Source organism: Pan troglodytes, chromosome 17 (assembly GCF_028858775.2).
Source record: "Pan troglodytes isolate AG18354 chromosome 17, NHGRI_mPanTro3-v2.0_pri, whole genome shotgun sequence".
Lineage (NCBI taxonomy): Eukaryota > Metazoa > Chordata > Mammalia > Primates > Hominidae > Pan > Pan troglodytes.
The window spans coordinates 17,916,999-17,944,942 of record NC_072415.2 but is presented as its reverse complement, the minus strand read 5'-3'; the positions used below and the strand labels follow the sequence as shown (position 1 = coordinate 17,944,942).

Sequence of the window (27,944 nt, the reverse complement as noted above, 5' to 3'; positions counted from 1 at the left end):
CCACTAGTGCCTGGGAGGGGCTGCGTGTGCAGTGTGTTTACTGGAGTTGCGCAGATGCTCACTTGAGGCGTTTTTCCCTTAACAGAATGTTCCTAGAAGGTCATAGATCAGTTAAGCTCCGCCATTTTTCCTCTTAGTGCACATGCTTGAGCCCAGTCATCCAACTCCTCAGATCTTATCAGGAAGCTGCTGATCACCAGTTTCAGGTGTTTCTATCTGTTGGGAGACTGCCTTTCCCTGGCACTGGCTGCAACCAATGATTAGTTTAGAGAGAAAGTTTAACAACTGCCTGACCATCACCTGATGGTTGCTTGACATTCCTGGTGGGGTGGGGTCCTCTGCTGCCCTGCTCATGTCTGACTACCTACTGTAACAAATGCATTTATTTTCTCAACATTTGTGTTTGTATTAATTATTCAGTGGTGTCTGTAGACAAAAGTTTGCTAAGATGTTATCTTTGAAGTTTATGTAATATTATCCTTTTAATGTTGAGACTCTTTAAGAAGGATTTTGGTAACCATAGACAGTAATCTGTTGATTGCTAAACTTTATTGACTTAGTTTTTTTTTGAGACAAAGTCTCGCACTGTCACCCAGCCTGGTATGCAGTGGCATGATCTCGGCTCAGTGCAGCCTCCGCCGACCACACTCAAGCGATTCTCCTGCCTTAGCCTCTCTAGTAGCTGGGATTGCAGGCGCCCGCCACAATGTCTGGCTAATTTGAATATTTTTAGTAGAGATGGGGTTTTACCATGTTGGACAGGCTGGTCTTGAACTCCTGACCTCAAGTGGTCACCCACCTCAGTCTCCCAAAGTGCTGGGATTACAGGCGTGAGCCACTGCACCTGAGCTTATTGATGTTTTTAGTAAAGTTTCATCTTATCTATGTGCCAGAAGATAACTTGTAAATGTGATGTTGGAATTTTACAGTGATCATAAAGCTTGCTTTCTACCATTCTTTTGGTCCCTGTTAAAAGCCTTCACTTAAAGGTGCATGGTAGCTGGGTGCAGTGGCTCACACCTGTAATCCTAGCAACTCGGGAGGCTGAGGTGGGAAGATCACTTGAGGCCAGGAGTTTGAGACCCATCTGGGCAACATAGTGAGACCCCCATCTCTATAAAAATAAGAAAAATTAGCTGGGCATGGTGGCAGGTGCCTGTCATCCCAGCTACTGGGAAGGCTGAGGCAAAAGGATCACTTGAGCCATGATCATGGTACTGTACTCCAGCCTGGGTGACAGAGCAAGACCCTGTCCCTAAGAAAAAAAAAAAAAAAGAATAATAGTGGTCCAAATGGGATTAACAGAAAATTATTCTTGAGAGAAGAAATTGCATGCCTTTCTTAGTGTTTTTTTTTTTTTTTTTTTTTTTTTTTTTTTTTTTTTGAGAGAGGGTCTTACTCTGTCACCCAGGCTGGAGTGCAGTGGTGCGATCTTTGCTCACTGTACCTTCTGCCCCACTGGCTCAAGCGATCCACCCGCCTCAGCCTCCGGAATAGCTGGGGCCACAGGCGTGCACCACCACACCTGGCTTTTTTTTTTTTTTTTTTTTTAGTTTTTAGTAGAGACGGTGTCTTGCCATGTTGCCCAGGCTGGTCTTGAACTCCTGAGCTCAAGCAGTCTGCCTGCCTCGGCTTCCCAAAGTTTTGGGATTACAGGTGTAAGCCATCACGCCCAACTCATTTACAGTTAAAGGGTCTAATGCTTGCAGCATGCTTTGTATGACAAAACTACTTGTCTGAAAATTCTAACATTTTCTTTTTTTTTTTGTGATCAGTTTGCTTAAGAGAGATTACTTATATAACAAAGGTAGGCTTTTGGAGGTAGACTTTTTTTTCATTAAAGGGAGTAATTAATTATAGCTCACTAATTTGTTAGTGATTCCCAGCTATATATGTGGTATTTTGCCATGTACTTGTAGGAACTTGTGGCCCAGAGATGTATCCAAGCTTATATACCTAGTGAATGACAGAGGAGTTTCTGTGTGATTCCAGAGTCTGTGTGTCTTTTCCACTCTACCATGCTTTCTTTTTGTATATAATTTAAATTGTTATTATTATTTTTTTTAGGTTAAAAGGACAACTCTGGTGGATAGCAGAACATCTGTTACTGATGTGAAGTTTGCTCCCAAGCACATGGGTCTTATGTTAGCAACCTGTTCGGCAGATGGTGTAGTAAGAATCTATGAGGCACCGGATGTTATGAATCTCAGCCAGTGGTCTTTGCAGCATGAGATCTCATGTAAGCTAAGCTGTAGTTGTATTTCTTGGAACCCTTCAAGGTAAGTTTACATATTAAACCTCTGATAACATCCTAGTAAAATAAACTAGTAACTTTTAAGCTAACAATTTGATAATTTATTCTCTCAAAGGTGCTTCTTCTCAAGATATATAGAGTATATGTTCTCCATTTTTCACCCAGGCATGTCATTTGTCCCTGTTTTCACTCAACAGAGGAAGCCAGCATTGTAAATATTTTCATGTGAACCTTTTGGATGTTTTCTATGCATATGCAAATAACTATTTAATGTTGTCATAAACACATATATGCAAACACGCCCAGATATTTACTAGCACAAGTAGACACAGAACACCAGATATTGAAACCCATACATTTGATTGATTGATTGATTGGTTGATTGAGACAGAGTGTTGCTCATTTGCCCAGGCTGGAGTGCAGTGGCACCATCTTGGCTCACAGTAGCCTCCACCTCCTGAGTTCAAGCGATTCTCCTGCCTCAGCCTCCCAAGTAGCTAGAATTACAGGCATGCGCCACCACGTCTGCCTAATTTTTGCATTTTTAGTAGAGATGGGGTTTTACCATGTTGGCCAGACTGGTCTTGAACTTCTAACCTCAGGTGATCTGCCTGCCTCGGCCTCCAAGAGTGCTGGGATGACAGGCGTGAGCCGCTGCACCCAGCCAGAAACCCTTACATTTTCCTTCCTTGCAATTAGCTTTTTTCAGTTGAAGATACATTGTGGGCATTTTTCCATATATTAATATATCTAGTCCTACCTCATTTCTTTTTAACTGCTGCATAGAGCATGACTATATGAATATTACCATAGTTGCTTTTTATTAAACTGTTTTTAAACAATTATAAGAATCACTTGGTGAAGAAAAAAATTGAAATAATCCATAAGAATACAAAAAGAAAGGTAAAGTTCCTTTACCCCCTAAAAACAAATGCTGTCAATAGTTCTGTTTTCAGACTTTAATTCTGGTAGTCACTAGTATATTTTTAAAGGATTTACTTATACCTCTGGTTCTTGCTATGTTATCTTTTTTTAAAAAATTTTTATTCTGCTATTTTTCCACATGTTCTTGCTATGTTATCATTAAAGAATATCCAAACTGATAGAAAAGATGAATAGAGCACATTTATACAACTTCCACATCCCAAGGTATGACTAGATAGATATCTTATTTGTGGTGATGTTGATAGTTGTTGGAGTTATATTGGTAATTATTATAATTTCAAATAATATATATATCTCTAAACATATTTATCAATTTTTAGACTATATATTTACTCCCGTCTCCTTTTTTTTTTTTTTTTTGAGATGGAGTCTTGCCCTCTTGCCCAGGCTGGAGTGTAGTGGCATGATCTCGGCTCACTGCAAGCTCCGCCTCCTGGGTTCAAACGATTCTCCTGTGTCAGCCTCCCGAGTAGCTGGAATCACAGGTGCCCGCCACCACATCTGGCTAGTTTTTTTTGTATTTTTAGTAGAGATGGGGTTTGTCCATGTTAGCCAGGCTGGTCTTGAACTGCTGACCTCAGGTGATCTGCCCGCCTTGGCCTCCCAAAGTTCTAGGATTACAGGTGTGAGCCACTGTACCTGGCTTCCCCTCTCTTAAAAAAGAGGGAATTCGTTTATTGCTTCCCCCTCACATTGCCCCTTCCATTTCCTCATTCTTTTTTTTTTTTTTTTTTGGAGGCGGAGTCTCGCTCTGTCACCCAGGCTGGAGTGCAATGGCGCAATCTAGGCTCACTGCAAGCTCCGCCTCCTGGGTTCAAGTGATTCCCCTGCCTCAGCCACCCGAGTAGCTGGGACTACAGGTGCCTGCCACCACGCCTGGCTAATTTTTTGTATTTTTAGTAGAGACGGGGTTTCACCGTGTTAGCCAGGATGGTCTCGATCTCCTGACCTTGTGATCCGCCCACCTCGGCCTCCCAAACTGCTGGGATTACAGGCGTGAGCCACCTCGCCCAGTCCATTTCCTAATTCTTATATTGCTTGTATACTGGCAAGATTTATAATATTTACATTCTGTAAACATTTAACACATGTGTAAGTATTTTGTCTTTTGACTACAAATTGATTCTAAAAAGTAAGTGGCAGCCAGCTTTACAATCTAGATTATGTAAGTATTCATTTGAGATGCCAATATGGAGATGGAATGGATGGCAAACTCTTCAAATACCTGAAAATGTCTTAATTTGACTCCATGCTTAATTGATAGTTTGGCTATCAATTTTAGAGTTCCGAATGTAAGAATTTCAAAAGATACAGTTCTTGCATATTTTTAACTAGGTTTTATTAATGAGCTGTTGTCAGTCTGATGCTGGTTCTTTTGTAGGTAGCTTTTTCTTTTTGGAAGGTTTTAGGATTTTGCGTTATTATTCTGAGCTCTCTTGCACATATATTTTGACATTTTTTATGATGGATTTTGATAGCCAATGGAAATGAGTTTTAATGTAATCACATTTGTCAGGCTTTATTGTTGGAGTGCTTTTTGTGTTTTATTTGAGCAGTTTTTCCCACCTTGGGGTTGTCTAGTGTATTCATTAGAGAAAATTTCAGATACACCAGAAGTAACAGAAGTACAGTAGACAGACCCTTCCATACTCATCTCCCAGCTACAGTAACCCAAAGCTGCTGCTGTACTTTCCTCATTCCCCTTCTCCAGGAAAAACCCCAACCTGGATTATTATGTGTTGGCCTTTGTTGATTAATCTTACTTAGCACTTACCATTTGTTTTTTATTTTTATTTTTATGGTTCTTTTTTTTTTTTGGAGACAGAGTCTTGCTCTGTCACCCAGGCTGGAGTGCAGTGGTGTGATCTTGGCTCACTGCAAGCTCCGCCTCCTGGGTTTAAGAGATTCTCCTGCCTCAGCCTCCTGAGTAGCTGAGATTACAGGCATGTGCCACCATGCCAGTCTAATTTTATATTGTTAGTAGAGATGGGGTTTCTCCATATTGGTCAGGCTGGTCTCGAACTCCTGAGCTCAGGTGATTTGCCGGCCTCGGCCTCCCAAAGTGTTGGGATTACAGGTGTGAGCCACCGCACCCAGTCACCATTTATTATTTATTATTTTTTATGTATTTGTTTTCGAGACACGTGTCACTATGTCACCCAGGCTGGAGTGCAGTGGCACTCCCTGGACCTCCCTGGACCTCCCTGGGCTCAGGTGATCCTCCCACCACACACAGCCTCCCAAGTAACTGGGACTACAGGCATTCACCACCGTGCCTAGCTAATTTTTTGTTATTTTTTGTGGATATGGGGTTTCGCCTTGTTGCCCAGAATGGTGTTGAACTCCTGGACTCAAGCAGTTTTCTTGGCTTGGCCTCCCAAAGTGCTGAGATTACAGGCATGAGCCACTGCACTTGGCCAATCCTGCTTGACACTCAGTGGTCCCTTTAAAAATAAATGTTATTGTCTCAAATTGGGGATATCTTATGATCCTTTGATCATTTCTTTTTATTCTCTTGTCTCTGTTCTGTCTTTCTGGCACTCCTATTTGATTATTCCGGGATTTACTCTCCATTTAAAACAAAATTGTTTGGAGATTTAGTACTCCATCTCCCAGATCTCCACTTTGTTCTCCAGGTGTACATTTTTTCCCGTCATTGAACTTTTGTATGAATGGCAATCATTTTTAATTGTTCAGAGTTTCTTTTTCTCTGATTACTTCCTTTTTATATCAGTCAGTTTTTGTTACATGTATTACACTATTTCCCTGTGGTTTCTAGTGAAGATTTTTTAAAATTTGCCTTTGTTTGCTGAATTACAGTCAATTATCATTTGCACTGGCAATGTTCTATAAACTTGCCATGAACACTGAATTAGCTAATACTGAATACCGAATTGCTCCTTGGGGAAATACAGGGTTTCCACAAGTCTCTCACTACATTTTTGTCAACTGATCAGTGTATAACCTTTTTGTGTGTCTTTCTTTTTAAAGACAACTTATATGTTGTTGATTCATTAACATTGAACTCATAGCCAACAACACAAACTACTCAGACCTGAATAAAGCATTTTGAATACACCTATTTTCTCCATAAGGCACATCCCAGCCTTCCTATGTTTAGGAACACCAGACAGCACTTCAGCAGCATCCACGGGGTTTTAAACTGTGAAATCACTTTAAAAAAACACAAAAATGTGAAAAACGTGAGGCGAACTGACTAAACTGTGTAAAGGACATTCGTTTACCAATGACAGCCAAAGGAAGAAGGCACTTCTGCTGGGAAACTGCATCAGGCAACTGGATTTTTTTGCAGAGCTGCTCTGCACCTGCAGATGAATGACCATGAAAGCCTGGGCCGGGCACAGTGGCTCACGCCTGTTATCCCAGCACTTTGGGAGGCTGAGGCGGGCGGATCACTTGAAGGCAGGAGTTTGAGACTAGCCTGGCCAACACAGCGAAACACTGTTTCTACTAAAAATACAAAAATTAGATGGGCGTGGTGGTGTGCGCCTGTACTCCCAGCTACTCAGGAGGCTGAGGCAGGAGAATCGCTTGAACTTGGGAGATGAAGGTTGCAGTGAGCCGAGATCATGCCACTGCACTCCAGCCTGGGCAACAGAGCGAGACTGTCTCAAAAAAGAGAAAAAAAAGAAAAAAAAAAAAAAAGAAAGCCTGAGAGAATTGGCTTTTATGGTTACAAATAAATTTTAGGCCAGTTTACAAGTGCAGAATCTCTAAATAGTGAGGATTGGCTATATGTGTTTTCTCAAGTATCAGTTCTTTTTGTGTGCCTTGGTCTTTATCTTCTGCACCACTTGTTTTTCTTGGGTGTCTGCTGATCTTTGCTTATTTATATTTATGAGTGAGTGACTGTTACTGCTATTAGAGCAAACTGGTATTGGCATTTTTCTCCTGCTGGGTGCTCTGTTGTGTTAACAACTTACTCTCTCAACTAGGGAGGCTGACTGAATTTTGTGGAATGGGTGGAGTGGGTTGACAGGGTTTCCTAAGGATGTGTGAGCCAAGAGCAGGCTGGGGCACCCTCAAACTGACAAAGCAAGAAAGATTTTCCATTGAGCACGATGAACCATTTGAGCGTATTTTCTTCCTCCCTGCCCCTTTCCCTGTTGGTTTTGGAGTACTCCTTTATTTCCAGCTCTTACCTTTTCTTTTTCAAGTTCTAATTGTCTCACTAAGACAATGTTTTTTGACCAAATCACTCCATGATTGTCTGTGACTCATTTATATTCTTTGCATTTATTAATTGGAGGTTGGACCTTCTGGAATTTTCTACTTACTGATGGTGATACGGACTCTTTTTTCCTTTGTATTTCCTTTCTCAGTCTGATCTGCTTCCTGACTTCCTGGAAACCCTCCAAATTTCTTGATTTCTAATGGCACTCTTTCTAGATTTCTAGCCCTGTACGATAATATTCTTTCATCATTTCAGTGGGCTTTTGGAGGGAGGCGGAGATCCAGGTGATCTGTCTACACTATTCAGTCAGAAAGCTGGATGGTTTTTCTCACTGTTTAGCTGTGACTCATACTTAGAAAGTGGTTTAAATGTGAATATCTTATTTCTGGTTGTACAATTGAGGTAATCCTCAATTCAGGTTGCTGTCTGGACATTTCATGACTGGATTTAAAAATATTTTTAAGGCCAGGTGGGGTGGCTCACGTAATTCCAGCACTTTGAAAGGCTGAGGCGGGCAGATCACCTAAGGTCGGGAGTTCGAGACCAGTCTGACCAACATGGGGAAAACCCCTCTCTACTAAAAATACAAAATTAGCTGGGTTTGGTGGCACATGCCTGTAATGCTAGCTACTCAGGAGGCTGAGGCAGGAGAATCATTGAACCTGGGAGGTAGAGGTTGCGGTGAGCTGAAATCGCGCCATTGCACTCCAGCCTGGGCATCAAGAGCAAAACTCTGTACCCGCCCCCCCCCCCCCCCCGCCTCACCAAAAAGAAAAAACAACAAAGAATTTTTAAAATCTCACTTTTTTTTAGCTGGGTGTGGTGGTGCACACCTGGAGTCCCAGCTACTTGGGAGGAGGATTGCTTGAGCCCAGAAGTTCAAGTCCAGCCTGGGCAACATAGTGAGACTCCAGTCTCAATTAAAAAAAAAAATCTTGGCCAGGCATGGTTGTTTATGCCTGTAATCCCAGCACTTTGGGAGGCCGAGGTGGGCGGATCATGAGGTCAGGAGATCAAGACCATCCTGGCCAACATGGTGAAACCTCATCTTTACTAAAGATACAAAAATTAGCTGGGCGTGGTGGCGCGTGCCTGTAATCCCAGCCACTTGGGAGGCCGAGGCACGAGAATCGCTTGAATCCAGGAGATGGAGGTTGCAGTAAACCAAGATTATGCCACTGCACTCCAGCCTGGCGACAGAGTGAGACTCCATCTCAAAAAAAAAAAAAAAAAAAAAAAATCAAAACCAAGTATTTGTAGAACACTGAAAAAGGAAGTTTGTGGCCAGGTGTGGTGGTTCACGCCTGTAATCCCAGCTACTCAGGAGACTGAGACAGGAGAATCACTTGAACCCAGGAGGTGGAGGTTGCAGTGATCAGAGATCGCCACTGCACTCCAGCCTGGGTGACAGAGCAAGGCTCTGTCTCAAAAAAACAGGAAAAAAACGCAAAAGGAAGTTTGTGAGACACAGAAATTGCTGTGGAATTTACATCTATTTGAATGGCCAAAAATTATTATGAATAACTTATAATTTTATTTTATTACTGTAGCATTTTGTAGTTTGCCTGGTACTTTTCTTAATTAGATAATTTGATCTAATTACCTGAAGCTTTAGTAATAAAGAACTAAATTTTTTTGTCAGTTACCACATTTTGTTTTTAGCTTTAAGAGGTTAGTAGTGCACAATACTGAGGCTAAAGGTTAAGCAAGGGTGCCAGGTTTACAGAGATATTAATTAATCTGGATGAGGGAGGCAAAGGAAATTATGTTAATTAGGCATAGAAATTAAAAAGTCATTCAACTTATAGTTCAGGAGAGCCATTCTTTCATTGCTCATCTTTTGCCTTTTTCAAAATGAGGTTGACCACAGATGAGTCTAGGGAGGGGAATGACGTGGGGATCGTGACTTCTGCAGGGGTAGTCTTTTCCACTTTTCCCCTGTCCATCTGTTTTTTCTTCTTCTTTTCTTTTTTTCTGAAAGAGACTCTCACTCTGTTGCCCAGGCTAGAGTGCAGTGGCACGATCATAGCTCACTGCAGCCTCCAACTCCTGGGCTCAAGTGATCCTCCTGCCTCAGCTCCTGAGTAGCTGAGACAAACGGCACATGCCACCACACCAGGCTAATTAAACAATTTTTTTTTTTGTAGAGATAGAGTCTTATTATGTGGCCCAGGTTCTTCTTGAACTCCTGGCCTCAAATGATCCTCTCTCCTGAGTCTCTCAAAATGCTAGGATTACAGGCGTGAGCCACCCTGCCACAGTGTTTCTTCTTTTTGTCAAAGCACTTAAGATCTTTTTGTCATGAAGTTAGTCACCGTAGGGTTACTTTTTGTTTCATAGTTAATGACCAAAAATTTCAGGAGGAAAAATTACTAAGACCTCTTAAGTATCTTTTAAAAATATGTTGAATGCTTGAAAGCTTTTTTTCAGGCAAAGAGCTCCTTTCTATCTGAGCCATAAGAATATGCTAAAAACAGTTCATAAGGATGGAATCTTCAGTTCCCATGTGTGACATTCTCAGGTGCATACTTGCAGTGTGGCCATGTCAGCTATGTGGCAGAGACCTAGATGTCACTAGTAGTGACAGGCTAACTGTAAGCTGGTTGTCTGCTTGCCTCCAGTGTGTTCATTCTGTGAATGAAATGTGTATTTCTTTTGTTATCTAAAATGTTCTTTCTCCCCGTTTCTAGCTCGCGTGCTCATTCCCCCATGATCGCCGTAGGAAGTGATGACAGTAGCCCCAATGCAATGGCCAAGGTTCAGATTTTTGAATATAATGAAAACACCAGGTCAGTCCTGCTTTGGTTTTAATAATTGTTCAGAATTGCATTTAATTTTTTAAAATGTTATTTCTTTATTCATTTACAGAATTATGTGTCATTCATCATATGTTTGCTGATTTACTATAATATACCAAGTTCTGTGCTAGGCTGTGATAGCACAGGCATGAGTGATAAAGAGGAGAAAGTAGACCAGCCTGGCCAATATGGTGAAACCCCGTCTCTACTAAAAGTACAAAAAATTAGCTGGGTGTGGTGGCAGGTGCCTGTAATCCCAGCTACTCGGGAGGCTGAGGCAGGAGAATCGCTTGAACCCAGGAGGCGGAGGTTGCAGTGAGCTGAGATTGCGCTATTGCACTCCAGGCTGGGCAACAAGAGCGAAACCCTGCCTCAAAAAAAAAAAAAAAAAAAAAAAAAGAGGAGAAGGTAATTGATCTCCCAGTATGATGTACCATCTTGCAGTGAAACAAAAAATAATAGTAAAAAAGGGTGATGAATCTTATGAAGTGGAAGAATTAAGGTGCTAAAGAGCTTATACCTGGGGAACCTAATCTGGTTTAGGGGCTAGGAAGGTTCACCTAGAAGATGACCTATAGGGTGAGTAGAAGTTAGCCAGACAAAGAGGGCAGAAGCACTCCTGGTGGAGAAAACTGCATGTGGTAAGGCCGTGAGCAAGAGAGAGGGAGTATATTTATACTGTGGTTGGAACATGCTGGGCAAAAATGAGTGTGGAGAGAAATAGGCAAGACTTGTATCTATAAGAAGTAATGTCCATTGTTTCAGTTTTATCTTACAGGTGATGTGAATAGGGAATAATGGGATCAGATGGATCTTCTATAGGTGTGACAAGTGTTTTGGAGGGAAACATGGTGGATTCACGGCTAGGATGCTATGAAGACAGTCCAGGTGGGAGAGTACGTGGCTTTGGGATAGTAGTAGCAGTGGCATGGAGATAAGTGGACAACTTGAGAATAATTGAGAAGTGGTATCAATAGGATCTGGTGATTGATTGGTTTTGAGAATTGAGGGAGAAGGGGGAAGGTGTTAAGATGATTTCCAAGGTTCTGGCTTAAGAGTTCAGTGTGTAATTTCAATGTGTGTAATTTCTTGAGATAAGGAACTCTGGGAACAAGGCAGATTTGGGTAGAGTGTGGCAGCATGTGAAGGTAAGTTAATTTTGGTCATGCCGAGATACAAGTGTCTGCAAAGCTTCTGAGAGCCAAAAGCAGTGTCTCAGAGGCACACTACTCAGTCTTACAGGAGAAGAGAGCACCTGTCAGGTGATCAGATGGGCTTCGCAGGTACTAGACAAAATTCTTGGGTCTAATAGTCAGATCTTAGGCAGGGCCAGCAGTAGAGAAGGAACTAGTGTTACTCCCATGGGCTCTGCAATTCCAAATGTTACCAAGGGGATCTTACACCTTCTACCTTCCTAGATTGTTGGTGTCTGCAGAGAGGCTCAGTCTTCAACAGTGCTGTCCAGTAGAACGTGCTGCAGTGATGGGAAATGGTCTTAGAGATTTTCATGGTGTTTTAAGCTGTAAAAACTATGAGCCCTATTAATAGCACATTTTATAGAGGCTTCATGAAGTGTTGGGCTTGTTAAAGTAAATTTCAACCTGAGCTGAGCAGAATGAATATGTAGACATAAGCCCCAAACGTAAAAGGTGTATCATTGGCCATGCGAGGTGACTCATGCCTGCCATCTCAGCACTTTGGGAGGCTGAGGTGGGTGGATCACTTGAGTCTAGGAATTCAAGACCAGCCTGGACAACATGGTGAAACCCTTTCGCTACAAAAAGTACAAAAATTAGCTGTGGGGATGGTGGCGCATGCCTGTAGTTCCAGCTACTTGGGAGACTGAGGTGGGATGATCACCTGAGCCTGGGAGGTCGAGGCTGCGGTAAGTCAAAATTGCACCACTTCACTCCAGCAGTGTCAAAAAAAGATTTTTTTCTAAAACATAGGAAAAGAAAATATTTCATAAATAAGATTTGAGTAAAAAGATAAATAACTTGCAGTTAGTTCTGAAAGAAAATACAGGCAAATAGAAATTACCTATTTTTTTTTTTTTGAGAGTCTCACTCTGTCACCCAAGCTGGAGTGCAGTGATGCAATCTCAGCTCACTGCAACCTCTACCTCCCGAGTTCAAGTGATTCTCCTGCCTTAGCCTCCTGAATAGCTGGGATTACAAGTGCGTGCCACCACGCCTGGCTAATTTTTGTATTTTTAGTAGAGACGGGGTTTCACCATGTTGGCCAGGCTTGTCTTGAACTCCTGACCTCAGGTGATCCACCCACCTCGGCCTCCCAAAGTGCTGGGATTACAGGTGTGAGCCACCACGGCCGGCCTAGAAATTACCTAAGTATTTCTAAATTACCTAAATAATCCAATGTTAAAAATAATCTGAGATTGCATTTGAGTCTAGTCTCTTAGCTAACAGAATAAATCTAGACTGGGGCTGGATTCCCTGTATTATGTCATGTGACAAGGAGCCTGAGGGTGGAGCAGTTCTGGGGTTAGGTAGTGACTCAGTTGCTCAATGATGACATCAAGGACCTACCTAAATATTTTCCACTTTTTTCTTGCTGTCATGCTTAGTACATTGGTGACAGCTCCCTCTTATGATCACAAAAGAGCTGCACAATGTCAGGTTTTACATGCTAATACAAAGAAGGGTATTCTAGAAAAAAACACCTTTCCTAGAAGTATCTTAGCAGGCTTCTTATCAGGTGCTGGCGGCTGGAGTTTGGTCATCCAGCCATGCCTTAGCTGCAAGAGAGTGAGACAGCAAGTGTCTGGCATTTTCAGCATCAAAAACGAGGGGAAGTGGTGTTGGGGAAAGAATGTCTGCAGGTGGGGGTGTGTGCTATTGACTTGGGAAGTAATCAAACCTATTAAGTTCAGCACTTTTTGGAGTTCTGTTGCTGGTTCTTTGAGGTAAGCATTGTTTGAAGGTTCTTATTTAGATTGAACGTGGAGGAGATGTGATAGTGGACTATGTAGTATCGTTATTAATACCTGTTTATCTTTTTCTTTCTTTTTTTTTCTTTGAGATGGAGTCTCGCTCTGTTTCCAGGCTAGAGTGCAGTGGCGCAACCTTGGCTCGCTTCAACCTTTGCCTCCCGGGTTCAAGCGATTCTCCTGCCTCAGCCTCCCCGGTAGCTGGGACTACAGGCGCCCGCCACCATGCCCAGCTAGCTTTTGTATTTTTAGTAGAGATGGGGTTTCACCATTTTGGCCAGGATGGTCTCGATCTCTTGATCTTGTGATCCGCCCACCTCAGCCTTCCAAAGTGCTGGGATTACAGGTGTGAGCCACCACGCCCGGCCTGTTTATCTTTTTCTAAGTAGTATCACCATTTAGTAGACAGGAGACATTTGCCAAATTAACCAGTGTTGGATATATTTGTTTTTATTTGTGAGTGAAAATACTAAAACAGATCTAGGATTGATAGTGATAATAGAAGTGCCATGTGTTTATATAGGTTACAGGGCATTTTTATGTGTGTTATGAAGTTTGAATCCTACCAACCACCTTGTAAGTAGGGGAGACAGCTTTTATTAACACTGTTTTACAAATGAGAAAACTGAGACCAACAGAGTGAATGACTAGTCTAAGGTCCAGAGTCAGGACCAGAAACAAAGTCTTTTTTGTTCATTCCCTTCATTTACACTCTCATTGAGGATCTTATTTGGCTCCTTCTGATAGGAGAAGCTTTAGATAACCTTAATTATTTTTATTTTTATTTTTTTTTTGAGATGAAGTTTCACTCTTGTTGCCCAGGTTGGAGTGCAATGGTGTGATCTCGGCTCACCATAACCTCCGCCCCCTGGGTTCAAGCAGTTCTCCTGCCTCAGCCTCCGAAGTAGCTGGGATCACAGGCATGTGCCACCACACCCAGCTAATTTTGTAGTTTTAGGAGAGATGGGGTTTCTCCATGTTGGTCAGGCTGGTCTCGAACTGTCGACCTCAGGTGATCTGCCTGCTTCGGCCTCCCAAAGTGTTGGGATTACAGGCGTGAGCCACCGTGCCCAGCCACCTTAATTAATTACAATATATAGCTTGCCTCAGGTAAGAAAAAAAAATCTCACTTGTTCAACATTTCATAAGCAGCATGGACTGTACTAAGAGCTGAAGGAGCTTACAGCGCCTAGGATATGGATGAGGATGGTCACCTGCTAGAGATGGCAGCACATACCTGCCTGGTAGGGTGAGAAGTTTCAGCTGATGATGTTTGAGCATGAATCTTGAAAGACAGAGGGTGTTCTGCAAGCAGAGAGGAGGCAGGAGCAAAGACAAGGGCGTGGGGTCGAGGCGGTGGGTGGGGAGGCTAATGCAGGAGAGAGACAGGGGAGGGGCAGGCCAACAGGCCAGGCAGATTTTGGAGAGTGGTGCTTGCCAAGTCTGATCTCTATCCTGGCAGCATTTGGACTTTTGCAGGGTCCAGTAGAGTTACAAGGTTGTATTTACCTTTTAGGGAGATGACTTTGGCAGCTGTGTGGACTGGGAGCAGGAACTCAGGGATGAATGCAGTAGCCCACTATGATGTGGAATGAGGACATGCACTGTGGCGTGGGATGAAGAGGGACCGGGGAGACTTGTCTAGGAGGCACCAGCTGTAGGTCACGTGAGTCTTGGTTTCTGACCTAGCTGATGGTAGTGCCACTTGTTGAGATGGGGACTGAACAAAGAGGAGTGAATGTGGTAAGCACAGTTTATTTCAGACATACGTTTGAGGTGCGTTTGGAACATCCAGGTGGGGATGTGTAAAGGCAGATGGATAGAATAGCTGAGATTAGTTGTCTATTGCTGCATGACAGCATTATCACTCAGTGGCTGAAACAGTACAGATTCGGTATTTCAATGTCTGTGGGTCAAGAGTCAGGCCAGACTGGGAAAGACTCCACTTCCGAGCTCACCTGGTTGTTGGCAGCACTCGTGTTCCTGCCACAAGACCCTCCCTTGTGTCCTCACAGCATGGCAGCTGCTTCTGCAAGGCCTGAAAGCAGGAGAGTCTTCTCATGAGGCAGGCGTCACAGGCTTGTGCGTTGTAGTCACACAGGTGTTGTCCCACCACCTTGCCATGTTCCGTCCCCTGGGTAGAAAACAAGCCACGGGCCCCACTCACACTCATGGGGAGGAGCCTCCACAAGGGCGGGACCACCAGGAGGTGCGGGTCATGGGGGCACTTAGAATCTCTCTGCCACAGTACTGGTGTTCCTCCCACTTTACGGAGAACTTGCTGAAGGTCGTTACAGCCTGGATTCAAACACGTTCTGGCTGCAGCATGTGTGCTCTTAGCTCCGCCTGTCCTATTTCTGGCCTTTGGTAGAAGGCCAGAATCTATCCCCTGAATTGCAGGGGATAGATTTAGGAATTATTGGTTTATAGGTACTGAAACCATGGGTGTAGAAACCATGCATATTCTGGCTGGGCGCAGTGGCTCACGCCTGAATCCCAGCACTTTGGGAGGCCGAGGTGGGCAGATCACGAGGTCAGAAGATCGAGACCATCCTGGCTAACATGGTGAAACCCTGTCTCTACTAAAAAATACAAAAAAAAAAAAAAAAACAAAAAACATTGGCCGGGCATGGTGGCAGGCCCCTGTAGTCCCAGCTACTCCGGAGGCTGAGGCAGGAGAATGGCATGAACCTGGGAGGTGGAGCTTGCAGTGAGCCGAGATCACACCACTGCACTCCAGCCTGGGCGACAGAGCCAGACTCTGTCTCAAAAAAAAAAAAAAGCATATTCTGATTGTGTAGGCCCCAGGAGGGGGCTGAGATTCTGGATTTCCCAGAAGCTCCCAGGCTGCTGCAGACCACACAGTAGAAGCAAGGATGTGGATGAGATTGCTTAGGGTGATTGGATGGGTGAGAAAGATCAAGGAGAGAACCTTGAGGTGTGTACCAGCTTGGTAGAGATTTTAGGAAGAATGTTGGGATGAAAAGAAGGTCAAGTGCAGAATGCTGTAGAAAGGTGGGATGGGGAGATGTCTCCACCCAGTCTCCTACATGCAGGGGGTTAGGTGCTGCCGTTCTGTCCAGGATATTCAATCTTAGAAGAACCTAGTAGAAAACTCTGATCTACCACTGCCTTCATCATCCTCTTATTCTGTATTTATAGATAAAGAAATAGAATTGCAAGGATGAAATAGCCTTTGCATAGTTTCCTTTTATTATCACTTAACTCAATTCTTGCTGGGTGCAGTGGCTCACACCTGTAATCCTAGCACTTTGGGAGGCAGAGGCGGGTGGATCACTTGAGGTCAGGAGTTCAAGACCAGCCTGACCAACATGGTGAAACCCTGTCTCTACTAAAAATACAAAATTAGCCAGGCGTAGTGGTGCACGCTTGTAATCCCAGCTACTCAGGAGGCTGAAGCAGGAGAATCACTTGAACCCAGGAGGCGGAGGTTTCAGTGAGCCAAGATTGCGCCATTGCACTCCAGCACAAGAGTGAAACTGTCTCAAAAAAACCTCAATTCCTGTTACCAGCTTTACTTTTTTATTTACATTCAAATACTTAGGCAATGTGTTACTCTTTTCCTAAGAAAGATGTTAATGGCTAATAAATCAAGCCCTTTTTTATTTTTTATTTTTTATTTTTGCAGTTGAGTCTTACTGTGTTGCCCAGGCTGGAGTGCAGTGGCGTAATCTCAGCTCACTGCAACCTCCGCCTCCTGGGCTCAAGCCATCCTCCCACCTCAGCCTCCTGAGTAGCTGGGACAATGGGTGTGCACCACCATGCCCAGCTATTTTTGTATTTTTTGTAAAGATGGGGTCTTGCTGTGTTGCGCAGGCTGGTCTTGAACTACTGGGTTCAAGCAATTCTCCCACCTCAGCCTCTCAAAATGCTGGGATTACAGGTGTGAGCCACTGTGGCCAGCCAAGACCTTATTGTAATTAAATTTTTATTAAAGCGTTTCGAGCTAAATGTACATTATCAAAGGAGGAAACGTGGGAGGTTGTATTAATTTCCTAGGGCTGCCATAACAAATTACCACAAATCAGGTGGCTTAACACAGAAATGTATTCACTCACAGTTCTGGAGGTCGGAAGTCTGAAATCAAGGTGTTGGGGCTGTGCTTCCTCTAGAATCCTTCCTGGTCTAGTCCAGCTCCTGCTGGCTCCGGGAGTTCTTTGGCTTGTGGCAGCATAACTCCAATCTCTGCCTCTGTGTTCACATGGCTGCCTCCTCTCTGTCTCTGCGTTTCTTCTCTTTTTAAAGAATACTTACTGCACATTGGATTTAGGACCCACCCTAAATCTCGGATGTCCTTCTGAGGTCCTTAATTACATTTTCAAAGACGCTATTTTTGAATAAGGTCACATTCACAGGGTCTGGGGGTCAGGACTTGGACATATTCTTTTGGGGGCTGCTGTTGAGCCCACTACAGAGGTGAGCACTACATGATTGTGAGCAGTGTGAAAAAAAGGTGAGATGCAGTGATGTGTGGATTTTTGCACATTTTATTTCTAAAATGTTAATGTGAATTGTTTGTTTTTCCATTAGGAAATATGCAAAAGCTGAAACTCTTATGACAGTCACTGATCCTGTTCATGATATTGCATTCGCTCCAAATTTGGGAAGATCTTTCCATATTCTAGCAATAGCGACCAAAGATGTGAGAATTTTTACATTAAAGCCTGTGAGGTGAGTTTTAGAAGCATTTATGAATTTGAAAATACTCTTGCCTTCTGATTACCTTTGTTTGTGGAGGAGAGAGTAGAGGTAACTATGATTTGGTTTATATTTCTGCTCTGGAAGTTTTACTTAAAAATGTAAACTTTGAAATATTTTTTAAAAATGGTCTTTTACAGTTACTTTTAAATTAATGTCATTTTTGAAGAATGGATTATTTAATGAACATTTTATATATAAATATATGTCTTTTTGGAAAGGGGAATTGAGTCAAGAGCAGATTTATATTCTCTTAACTGTGCTTTATTTAGGCTAATACTAACAATTCTCCAAATATAGCTGATAATCTATAAATATTTAATGACAAGTGGCAGTCTATTTAGGGAAAACTAAATTAGTATTGAGACAGTCTTGTGAATAACATATTTAACTTTAATTTTGAATTGTGAATTTCAGTTCTTTTCTTTCCATTCTTTCATTCTTTCCTACTTGCTGCCCTGCCCTTTTTTTTTTTTTTTTTTTTTTTGAGGCAAAGTCTCACTCCGTTGCCCAGGCTGGAGGGCAGTGGCTTGATCTTGGCTCACTGCAACCTCCACCTCCCAGGTTCAAGCAATTCTCGTGCCTCAGCCTCCTGAGTAGCTGGGACTACAGGCGCCCACCACCATGCCTGGCTAATTTTTTATTTTGTATTTTTAGTAGGGATGGGGTTTCGCCATGTTGGCCAGGCTGGTCTTGAACTCCTGGCCTCAAGTGATCTGTCCACCTTGGCCTCCCAAAGTGCTGGGATTACAGGTGTGAGCAACTGCACCTGGCCTTGCCCTGCCTTTGTAAATTAATTATTGTCATCTATTTTATTCTTCGGCCTTGTGTGGGAGAATAAAATCATCCTGTTTTGTTGTTTCTTTCTTCCATGAAACAGTCACTGAGTATCATTTATGTGCTGGGATCACTCCAGGTCTTGGCGAGTTAAATGAAAATGACATTGGCCCAGCTCAAGGGCCAAGGTGTGGGGTTTGTGCAGATGTGCACATTATTATAAAGTGATGTGGTGGTGAGACCACTTGTATTAATTTAGCATTTTATGTGTGTATATATATATGTGTGTATATATATATATGTGTGTATATATATATATGTTTTAAAACTTTGTTTGGAATGCCTCAGAAAATGTTTTTTATTAACAGGAAAGAACTGACTTCCTCTGGTGGGCCAACAAAGTTTGAAATCCATATAGTGGCTCAGTTCGATAATCATAATTCTCAGGTCTGGCGAGTGAGTTGGAATATAACAGGAACGGTGCTAGCATCTTCAGGAGATGATGGGTGTGTAAGATTGTGGAAAGGTAAGAGTTCAGTGAAGGGGTAATTGTTGGTTTATATTTCTGCTCTGCAATTTTTACTTAAAATGTAAACTCTGAAATGTTTTTTAAAAATGGTCTTTTACAGTTACTTTTAATGTCATATTAATTTATGTTATTTTGAACATCAGTTTACCTAGTTCATAGAAGTTAATGACTGAATTGTTTTTTAAGTTATGTGGAACAGAGCAGCTTTCAAAACTAAAATAATTACAACAGAATATGCAATATCTCCAATAAAAAGATACCAGTTGTCATATATGTACCTTACATGACTGCTCTACAAACTCAGGCTAAGGACTGTAGTCGCTCCTATTTTATCAAATAAATTGCTTTAGACAATCCATCCTTAATAGGAGAAAATCCAGTATCTTCCCTGCTTCTTCTCTGCAGCTCCCATAAGTTAAGAGCCTTGGGGGCCCTGATTGTAAGTTTCTTCTAAGTGCCAGGCTGAGTGAGAAGGTCTGGTCAGTTGACACTGACTGTGGTCTCTGTAGCTTGGTTCTGCACTTCTCCTTGGATGATTATCCATTAGGCAGAGATGTCTGTGATTTGTGCACCACCATAGAATGGTGTCCCATACTTAGCATTCAAAATTATAGCTATCTTTGTTTATTTGCCATTTAGCAGTTATTGTTTCCCAAAGTGCAGTTTGGGTAAGCTTGAGGGCCTCCCATGTTCAATTTTGGGCTTTGGTAAAACCAGCCCAGACCTTCCTTTCCTCAGTGTAATTTGATTTTAGGGGCTTTGCTGTCCTTTTCTGCCTTTAGGCTTTATTCAGGACCACCTTGCCATGCTCCCCAGCAGGGTGCCTAACTTGATTTTCTTGGGCTCATTGTCTTCAGAGACCAATTTTTCATTCAAACTAATAAGGCCATTTTGGATAAGCCACTGAAGCTCCAAAGGTTTTGTTACCTACATCCATTTCAGAAGACATTAGGTACCCTTATAACTTATACTTGCATAATTAAGAAGACAACTTCATTACCTTACATACATATGTAAGTGAAATTCATTATAATGAAGACTTTAATATTATAATGAAGATTTTAATATTAACTTCATAATGTGGTAGCTCAGAGAATTGTCTTTGCTAGTATCTGTAAGATGGGTGGTGAAAGCTTTATATTTTTAAAATTAGTGATACTTTGAAAACTTCTAAAAAGTTGTTAAAACTGAGATAATATGTCTTTCATTTAAAAAGTGTCTTTAATGTTTATCCTGAAAGAAATGTAGCTCATAGCCTCTGTCTCGTTTCTTTAATTGTAGTTTAAGGACATGGGTACAGATTTGTGCCCTTAGGCATTGGTATTAATCATGTTAATGTATTTGATTATTTTCCTTTCAGCTAATTATATGGACAATTGGAAGTGTACTGGTATTTTGAAAGGTAATGGGAGCCCAGTCAATGGGAGTTCTCAGCAGGGAACCTCAAATCCTTCCCTAGGTTCAAATATTCCAAGTCTTCAGAATTCATTAAATGGATCTTCTGCTGGCAGGTAGGCTGCTTCATGGGAAAGCTGGAAATCATCTTTGTTTTAAATCATTCTGGTAGCCATACTTAAGGTGGATTATTTCATGGATTATAAGATGGAGTGGAAATGTTCACATGTGCTTGTATTAGCATTTAAGAATTCATTTTGTTAGCTCTGTATTTGGCTTACTTGGTCATAATATTTGCAGGTAGGTTATGAAGTCATTACATTATATTCTGAAGCTTTAGTGGTCTATTGGTAGAAATGTTTACAGGTTTAAGATTCAACTTTGCTTCCGCAACAGTGAGAGGAAGGTTATCCGGTTTAATGGTGAGAGTTTTAGTCCAAATGAACATTAGTGTTTTTTAGTGCTTGTAGTGTGGTCTTTGCATTAGGTCAAACTGAAATTTTAAATAAAATACATTTCTTAAGGCTTTTTAGAAGAGGGTACATTAAGTTATTTGGCTTTTGTGTTTAAAACTTTAATAGAAATAAGAGGAAATAATAAAACCCAAGATTGATTTTTAGAATATTTAGCATATGTTACGTTCTTGTATATCATAATAAGGAATATTTGATGTCATCTAGAGTCTGTTTCCATGTTCAAATTTTAAATATGTGAATTTGTAAGATAAAATTATTTTAATATGCCTTTGTGAATAATTTGGAATAGAATTCAGGAAACGTCAAAACACAGCCTAATGAATTGTCCTGTGGTTATATCCTCTTGTTATCCTATATAAAAGAAAAAAATTGTATTTAAAATTTCAACTATTTTTATATTGTTATGTTTTCATAAAGAAGTTCTGCTTTTGATTTTGAGGTTTTAAGTACGTGCATCAAAACAATTTCAGGTTACCGTGGAAGATACCAGATTATAAAGATTATTTCATGAAACAAATAATATTAGAGTTGATTTTTTAAAGTCTGGTTTTTGGTCACTGCCTGTACTGCATATTTTCTTTTGTAAATAGCTTCTATTTTTTGATCTGTATTCTTATTGTGCCAATAACCATCTGTGTTAGATCTGTGATGCATTTTCCCTTTTCCATTTGTATTATGTCCTTTAACAGAAAGCACAGCTGAGTACAAGCTAACTGGAGTAACTTTGCTGTTTTGCTGCTTGTTGCATGCACACAGGAATGGAAAGCGAGCTCCTTTTCCCCTTCCCCAGCGCCGTTTGACCTCTCCCAAGATACACCAGCAGCCTGCTTACTACTAAACGCAATCCAAAAGGCCTTTAAAAATACAGTGTATATTTTTTTGTACTAGTCAGTTTATTGACACTATTTGAAACTTTTGAAATATAAACGGAGAGGCTTTCTGTTGAGACATTGTCACCAAAACAATTTTTTGAAATGTTCCTGAAACTAATTTGGGTTTAAAGATTAAAAGGGTTGTTACCATTCTTATCTGAGTAGTTGGGAGGAGGGGAATACCACTTTAGTTCATTTGGAAAATATAGACATATTTCTTTTGCTTTCTTAAAACAGCTTAAAATGATGAACTTTTATAATTTTAATTTGAAGATTGAATAAATATTTTTTATAAAGATTGTTTTGAGTGCTGATTTGTTTACTTTTTGTAGATTTGCTTTATCCATGATATTCAGTACAACTCTGTCATTTCTTTGTAATATTTAAAAAATATTAGTAAAGGAGTGAATTAATAAAGTAGTAATAGTAAAATGAAAGGAACTTGACTGTACAGTTTGTAGCCAGGTTAAGCATTTGGTATTGTTTCATTTACAATTTGGGACTAAGATGGAAACACTTTTTTATAAGTTTTTAATTCATAGTCACTAAAGAGATAAATGTTTCTTATATACATTTGTATATTTTTATGGTGTTATTTATTCCATGGCTTAGTTTCCTTCAAATCAAAATTTGGACACACACTATTAAGAGAAGCCATTAAAGTTTTACTAAAATTGTGCATGTAAATTAATGTCAGCATTCCATGTCTTAAGATTTTCTTAATTTAGTTTGCTGTTTAAATTAATTCATATCCTGTAAAGTTCTGACCTTGATAACAAAGCTATAAATATTTAAGTTTGCTAATATGCGTAAGTATTATCGGTAAGTTACAAGATGGAAGAAGAATAACAGTAGGGCACAGTCATTCTGTGAATCCTTTTACTTATCAAAATTTGGTAGCTATTCTAAGGCTTTTGCAGAAAAATAAGTGTTCAATGTTTGTAGTTCTTCAAAAGCATGTTGCAGTAGCCAGCCATACTATGTGTATTCCCAGTATCATGTATGCACTAAAAAAAATGTGTGCTTGCTGCTGCTGTGAACCATTGCTTAAGATAAAAAACTTAACTAGATTTGTAAATGTACAGAATAGCATCAGATGTTTCTGAGAGATTAGAAAATGTTTTGAATTTATAAAATTAATGTTTTTCTTTGTAACATTTATATATATTTTTTGACATTTTAAGTTTAACAGATTGTATTCCTTTCAAGTTTCTATACTTGCTTAAGCAATCTTGATTTGAGTAAGGGTCTTGATTTGTGCTATTATGTTCTGTTAGTTTTGGCATGAATATACTAAAGCTTTTTTTTTTTTTTCTAGCATGTGTTTTCTCCTCTTTGGTTCTCTTTGTATTTACTACTTTTCTCTTTTTCTTGTGTTTTTTTTTTTTTTTTCCTGTTTTTGTTTTGTTTGGTGTTTTGTTCCTGTCTTCATTGTTTCAGGTATTTCTTTCCCCCTCTGGATTCCCCACGGGCTGGATCGAGATGGTCCAGTTATGCCCAGCTCCTTCCTCCTCCTCCTCCTCCTCTGGTAGAGCACTCTTGCGATGCTGACACTGCCAACCTCCAGTATCCTCACCCTCGCAGACGATATCTCTCTCGGCCTCTTAATCCCTTACCTGAGAATGAAGGGGTTTAAAACACTGATTTAACATTGAAAGGCCTTATTCAAGTGCTTGTAAATGCTTTCATTTCTGGCTGCTTTTTGTTTTTCATTTTCTTTCAGAAGATTTTTCTAACTTAGGGTCTGTCTTGCATGTATTACAACCAGAATACAGTGTTTAGAACCTAAATCTGTTTGTGTGTCTGCATCAAAGGAACATTTGCTTCACTGGGTGATAACCTTTGATGAAATGAGATATGTCCAAGTAACGTTAACTGTGAAGTTACACACAGTAGCTGACTTCAAAGTGCCTGTTCTGTAAATTTTATTTTAAACTGTTACCGTAGTCTTAAGTTGTTTATGCTTTATCAGACTGGCTAATGTGAAAGCATATTATTATGAAGTTTATTCTGCCTTTGAGACCTTAAAAAATGGATTTCATTTTACAGGCTAATGTTGTAACTGACTAGTATGTAAAATAAATCATTCCTGTGTATAAAGCAGCAAAACCTAATGTGGACTTTTTGGTCTTTTTTTTTTTTGAAGGAAATTGCCTTTCACTACTTGGAATTACTGTTTAAAGCTTTTGTAATTATTATCCAAGTAGGTTATGTAATAAAATATATTTAAAAATATATGAATCTCTTGCCTTATAAAAACAGAATGTATTTTATTTAAGATAATTGCCAAGGCTTACTCTTCTTTCACTATCTCACAAAAAACCCAAACAAAAATTAGGAGATGTGAGCAAATATTACATTTATTTAAAAGGTAGAAAGTCAGTGTGTAGACTACTAACATTTAGAATGGACAGATGTTGACTTTCAGTCTAATTAGTCAACATTAGAATATTTTCTAGAATATTTTAAAATGAGAATGTACTTGATTATAATTGTGGTAAAATGGTTAAAACTAGTAATATGCTTGTTGGTTCAGTTTTGTCAGGAATTGTCAAGGGTTTAACCTCTTATCAGGGCTAGAGAGAGAGGTGTTTTTGAACAGTATTTCATGTAACAGATTACATGAAATACCAGGTAATCACATAGGTGACATAATTATTATAACTATTCTAATTTTCAGAGACGCCTTTCCTTGAATAGTGTCATAGCTCTAGTACTGCTTAATATGCAAAGGATTAAGAGCTGATAGAAAGATCCTATTCATTTTATTTTATTTTTTATTTTTTAAGACAGTGTCTCACCCTGTTGCCCAGGCTAGAGTGTAGTGGCATGATCATGGCTCACTGCAGCCTTGAACTTCCGGGCTCAAGCGATCCCCCCACCTCAGTCTCTTGAGTAGCTGGGACTGCTGGTGCACGCCACCATGCCCTGGCTATTTAAAAAAAAAATTTTTTTAGTGAGGGGTCTCACTTTTTGCCCAGGCTGGTCTCAAACTCCTAGGCTCAATCCATCATCCCACCTTGGCCTCCCAAAGTGCTGAGATTACAGGCATGAGTCACCTCACCTAGCCTATTCATTTTAGTTTAAGGAACATTTGAGTTTTATTGTCTAATAATCAAAGTGTTTTGTCTCTAAAGTTAGCATTTCAATGTAAATATCTTTTTCAAATAATTCTCAAAGGTCTTCCTCTGGTTAAATGACTTGCTAGGCTTGTAGCCTTATGGAGGATCAAACAAGAAGTCTTAATGCTGAATCTAACTCAGAATTAAGAAGCCATGTCTTTGAGCTTTCAGACATAGAGGTACCTTGGGTAAGAATGGAATAATGAAATTGAGACCATTCTCCAGTTTAATTTAGTGAATCCTGAGCATCTACCATGTGCAAGATACTGTGCCAAACACTGGGGTATGTAGAAAAATAGGTAGTCTGCACACAAACTTACACTCGTGGGAGAAGGCATTTTTAGAATTTACAAAAGGTAATGGGTTCAGCTTTGTAATAATGGTAGAGATTGTATAGTAGGCATAAAAGAGACAAGTTATTTGAGCTGGCAGAATTTGGAAGGGATGTCTGATTTCAATAGGTAAAAGAGGGCCGGGGTGTGTTTACGGAATAGGATGTAAGTAACAGTCTGATGAAAGAGTAGGGTTCATTTAGGGAACTACTGGGACATTAACCTGAAATCATACCTTGTGGTTACACTGTAGAAGGTTTTGAGTATTGGTGGCTGAGGCATACCACTTTAAGCAGTTGGTAAAAGGGGAGCTGAGAGATGTCTGAACTTAAAACTGGATAGGCCTCACTTCTAATTCCCTGGGAGGCACCCTGGTCATGGGGCCTCTGCAGGCTCTACTCAGTGTCTAAAGAGATTTGGAAATCACAGTGGGAGTTCTGTTCCTCCTTTCCAGTTGGCAAGTGAGGTGAGATACTGAGGCATAAGATAATAGCTAATGTTTGTTGAGTATTTCCATGGGCCATTATTTTTCTAGATACCTTACAGAAGTAGCTTTAAATCCTCACAGTAAGCCTCTGAGGCAAGCGCTTTAATTATCCCCACTTTACAGACAAGGAAACCGGCTGGTTAAAGCTACTTGCCCAAGGCTACACAGTTTGGAAGAGGGAGGTAGAGCCAGGATTCAGATCCAGGCAGCCTGGCGTCAGAGTCCAGGCTCTCCTGCTGCCGAGACTCTGAATCAGAGATCTCTGTTAATAGAGTCCTATCAGGTTACTGAGTGTTGTGGGGAGTGCTGTGGTGACTTGAGGATATCTATGGAGGAAGGACATTTATTAACAAGGATCTGGTGTGAGTGACAGTCCGGAACCTGTAGACACATTTAAGCAGTTCACCTCCAATGTGTGACCGCTTTGTAGAAAAAGAGGTTAAGAGAGGTCAGCTCTAGGACTAAGCATTTGGCTTACTTTTTTGGGATTCAGAAAATCTTGAGATTTTCTGCATTTATCTTTGCTCACTGAGTGTGGACAAAGGTAGAATAAAGGTAATTACTCTTTGCAAATACCAAGGCTGCAGGGTTCCAAGAAGAGGTGTCGAACTGTGGAGATATCACTGAGTTTGACAATTAGGAGTCTATTCCTGATAAAGTTTTAAGGACCCAGCTAGACACCATGAAATGCGTCAAAATAAGGTGTAAAAAGTGGAAGCCTGGCTTCCTCTATGGAAAAAAAAGTGGAGACCATTAAGGGAAGGAAACAAGAATGGTCATTAGGTGATGAAACAGAATCAAGGAAGGGGTGTGTGTGGGTGTGTGGTTTGAGTGGTTGTGTGTGGAGGGTGTGTGTGGTGTGTGGGTGATGTGTGTGGGTGTGTGTGTGTATGGATGTGTGTATACGTGTGTGTGGTGCATATGTGGGTGTGTGGGGTTGTATGTGGTTTGTGGTGTGAGTGGTGTGTGTGGTATGTGTGTGGTGTATGGGTGTGTGGTGTGTGTGTTTGGGTAGAGAGGTGCTGCATTTTTGTAGGCAGAGAGAAGGAAACCAGTGGAGAGGATATCCAAGAATGACAGGTGAGCCATGTTTGCAGGAGGTAGAAAGTGGTCAAGTAAACAGACGTCTTTCCCCACCAAGTAACCTCAGGTCTAGGGACTTCTAAACTTTGCGTTTTCCCTCTTCTTTCCTCCAAGGTGCGCCGGACATCTTTCAGTAACTTGAACGAAGTTAAGGAGTTAGCTTTGGAAAAGAGGGACTCTTTTCCCTCTGTGACTATATGGAATAAATTTTGAGATAAGGGACCTTACTGAAAAAGACTGAGATACATTTTGAGTGAAAGGCATGGTCTCAGTGAAGTAGTTAAGGGCCTGTGCCGAGCAGATGGCGGTGATGGGTTTTGTGGCCTAAGAAGGATGGAGAAAAGTAGGAAGCAATCGAGACAAAGCCTACTCTGTCACAAAGAGGCGACTAGATGTGGCGAAATGTCATGAAACTTGGATCCCGAGGAATTAGCTGATTGAAGGTGAAACCTGACGCCTTTCAGCGCCTACCAACAGGAAAGGTCCGCATCTGCCCACGGAAGGACGAAACCTATCGGGGGGGATTTGTTGGCGGGGGATACTTCTTTGCGCATAGAGTGACTGGCGGTGCCCTGGAGACCCAAACTGAATAAAGTAAGCATTATTTTCAAATTCGCCAAGACCTTGAAGGCGGCGCCAACGGGAGCCGTCCCCCGGGTCCCGTCCCCCGGGTCCCAGGCAGCGCAGAGCTCCATTTCCTCCTCCGGACTCGCAGGGCGCGCGGCTTCCTCGCTTCAAATCCAGGAACGCGCTGTCCCCACCAATCACCGGGCTTCTTCCCGCCCCATGTCTTCGTGCTGTCCAATCAAAAGCCGGCTCAGTCTCCTCCCCTTGCCTGGTGCCGCGAACAGACGTAAACCAGAGGCGGGCGCGGTACGGCCGTTCCGGGCTCCAGCCGGTGCGGGGACCACGCGCACGCGCACTTGCAGTGCCCTGGGACGCCTCTTCAGTCCGTGGACCTTCCCGCTGCACACTGCCCTCCGAAGTCGGGGACGCGGGCTCGGTGAGGGGGG

General features: G+C 41.4%; 2 protein-coding genes across 28 annotated transcripts in view; both read left to right on the top strand.

Moving 5' to 3' along the window:
* The window catches only part of SEH1L (SEH1 like nucleoporin), a 38,826-nt gene extending 14,805 nt beyond the window's left edge, over positions 1 to 24,021 (top strand). Inside the window, exons 4-10 of one of the 4 annotated variants that reach the window (XM_016933254.4) lie at positions 2,068 to 2,279; positions 3,344 to 3,403; positions 10,085 to 10,183; positions 17,691 to 17,831; positions 19,004 to 19,161; positions 20,525 to 20,675; positions 23,348 to 24,021. In XM_016933254.4, the coding sequence (XP_016788743.1) occupies positions 2,068 to 2,279; positions 3,344 to 3,403; positions 10,085 to 10,183; positions 17,691 to 17,831; positions 19,004 to 19,161; positions 20,525 to 20,675; positions 23,348 to 23,543 (1,017 nt within the window). In that variant the 3' untranslated portion in view covers positions 23,544 to 24,021. Of the gene's footprint in view, positions 1 to 2,067; positions 2,280 to 3,343; positions 3,404 to 10,084; positions 10,184 to 17,690; positions 17,832 to 19,003; positions 19,162 to 20,524; positions 20,676 to 21,724 lie in introns of all 4 variants that reach the window. The other 3 variants (XM_016933255.4, XM_003315792.7, XM_003315791.7) reach the window with 3 other exon arrangements.
* Positions 24,022 to 27,764: 3,743 nt separating this feature from the next.
* Positions 27,765 to 27,944, top strand: part of CEP192 (centrosomal protein 192) — a 133,506-nt gene continuing 133,326 nt past the window's right edge. For 8 of the 24 annotated variants that reach the window (XR_010152010.1, XM_063795899.1, XM_063795898.1 and 5 more), the window contains exon 1: positions 27,765 to 27,934. The gene's annotated coding sequence lies outside the window, so the exon portion shown is untranslated. The remainder of the gene's footprint in view (positions 27,935 to 27,944) is intronic. The other 16 variants (XM_063795896.1, XM_063795902.1, XM_016933248.4 and 13 more) reach the window with 11 other exon arrangements.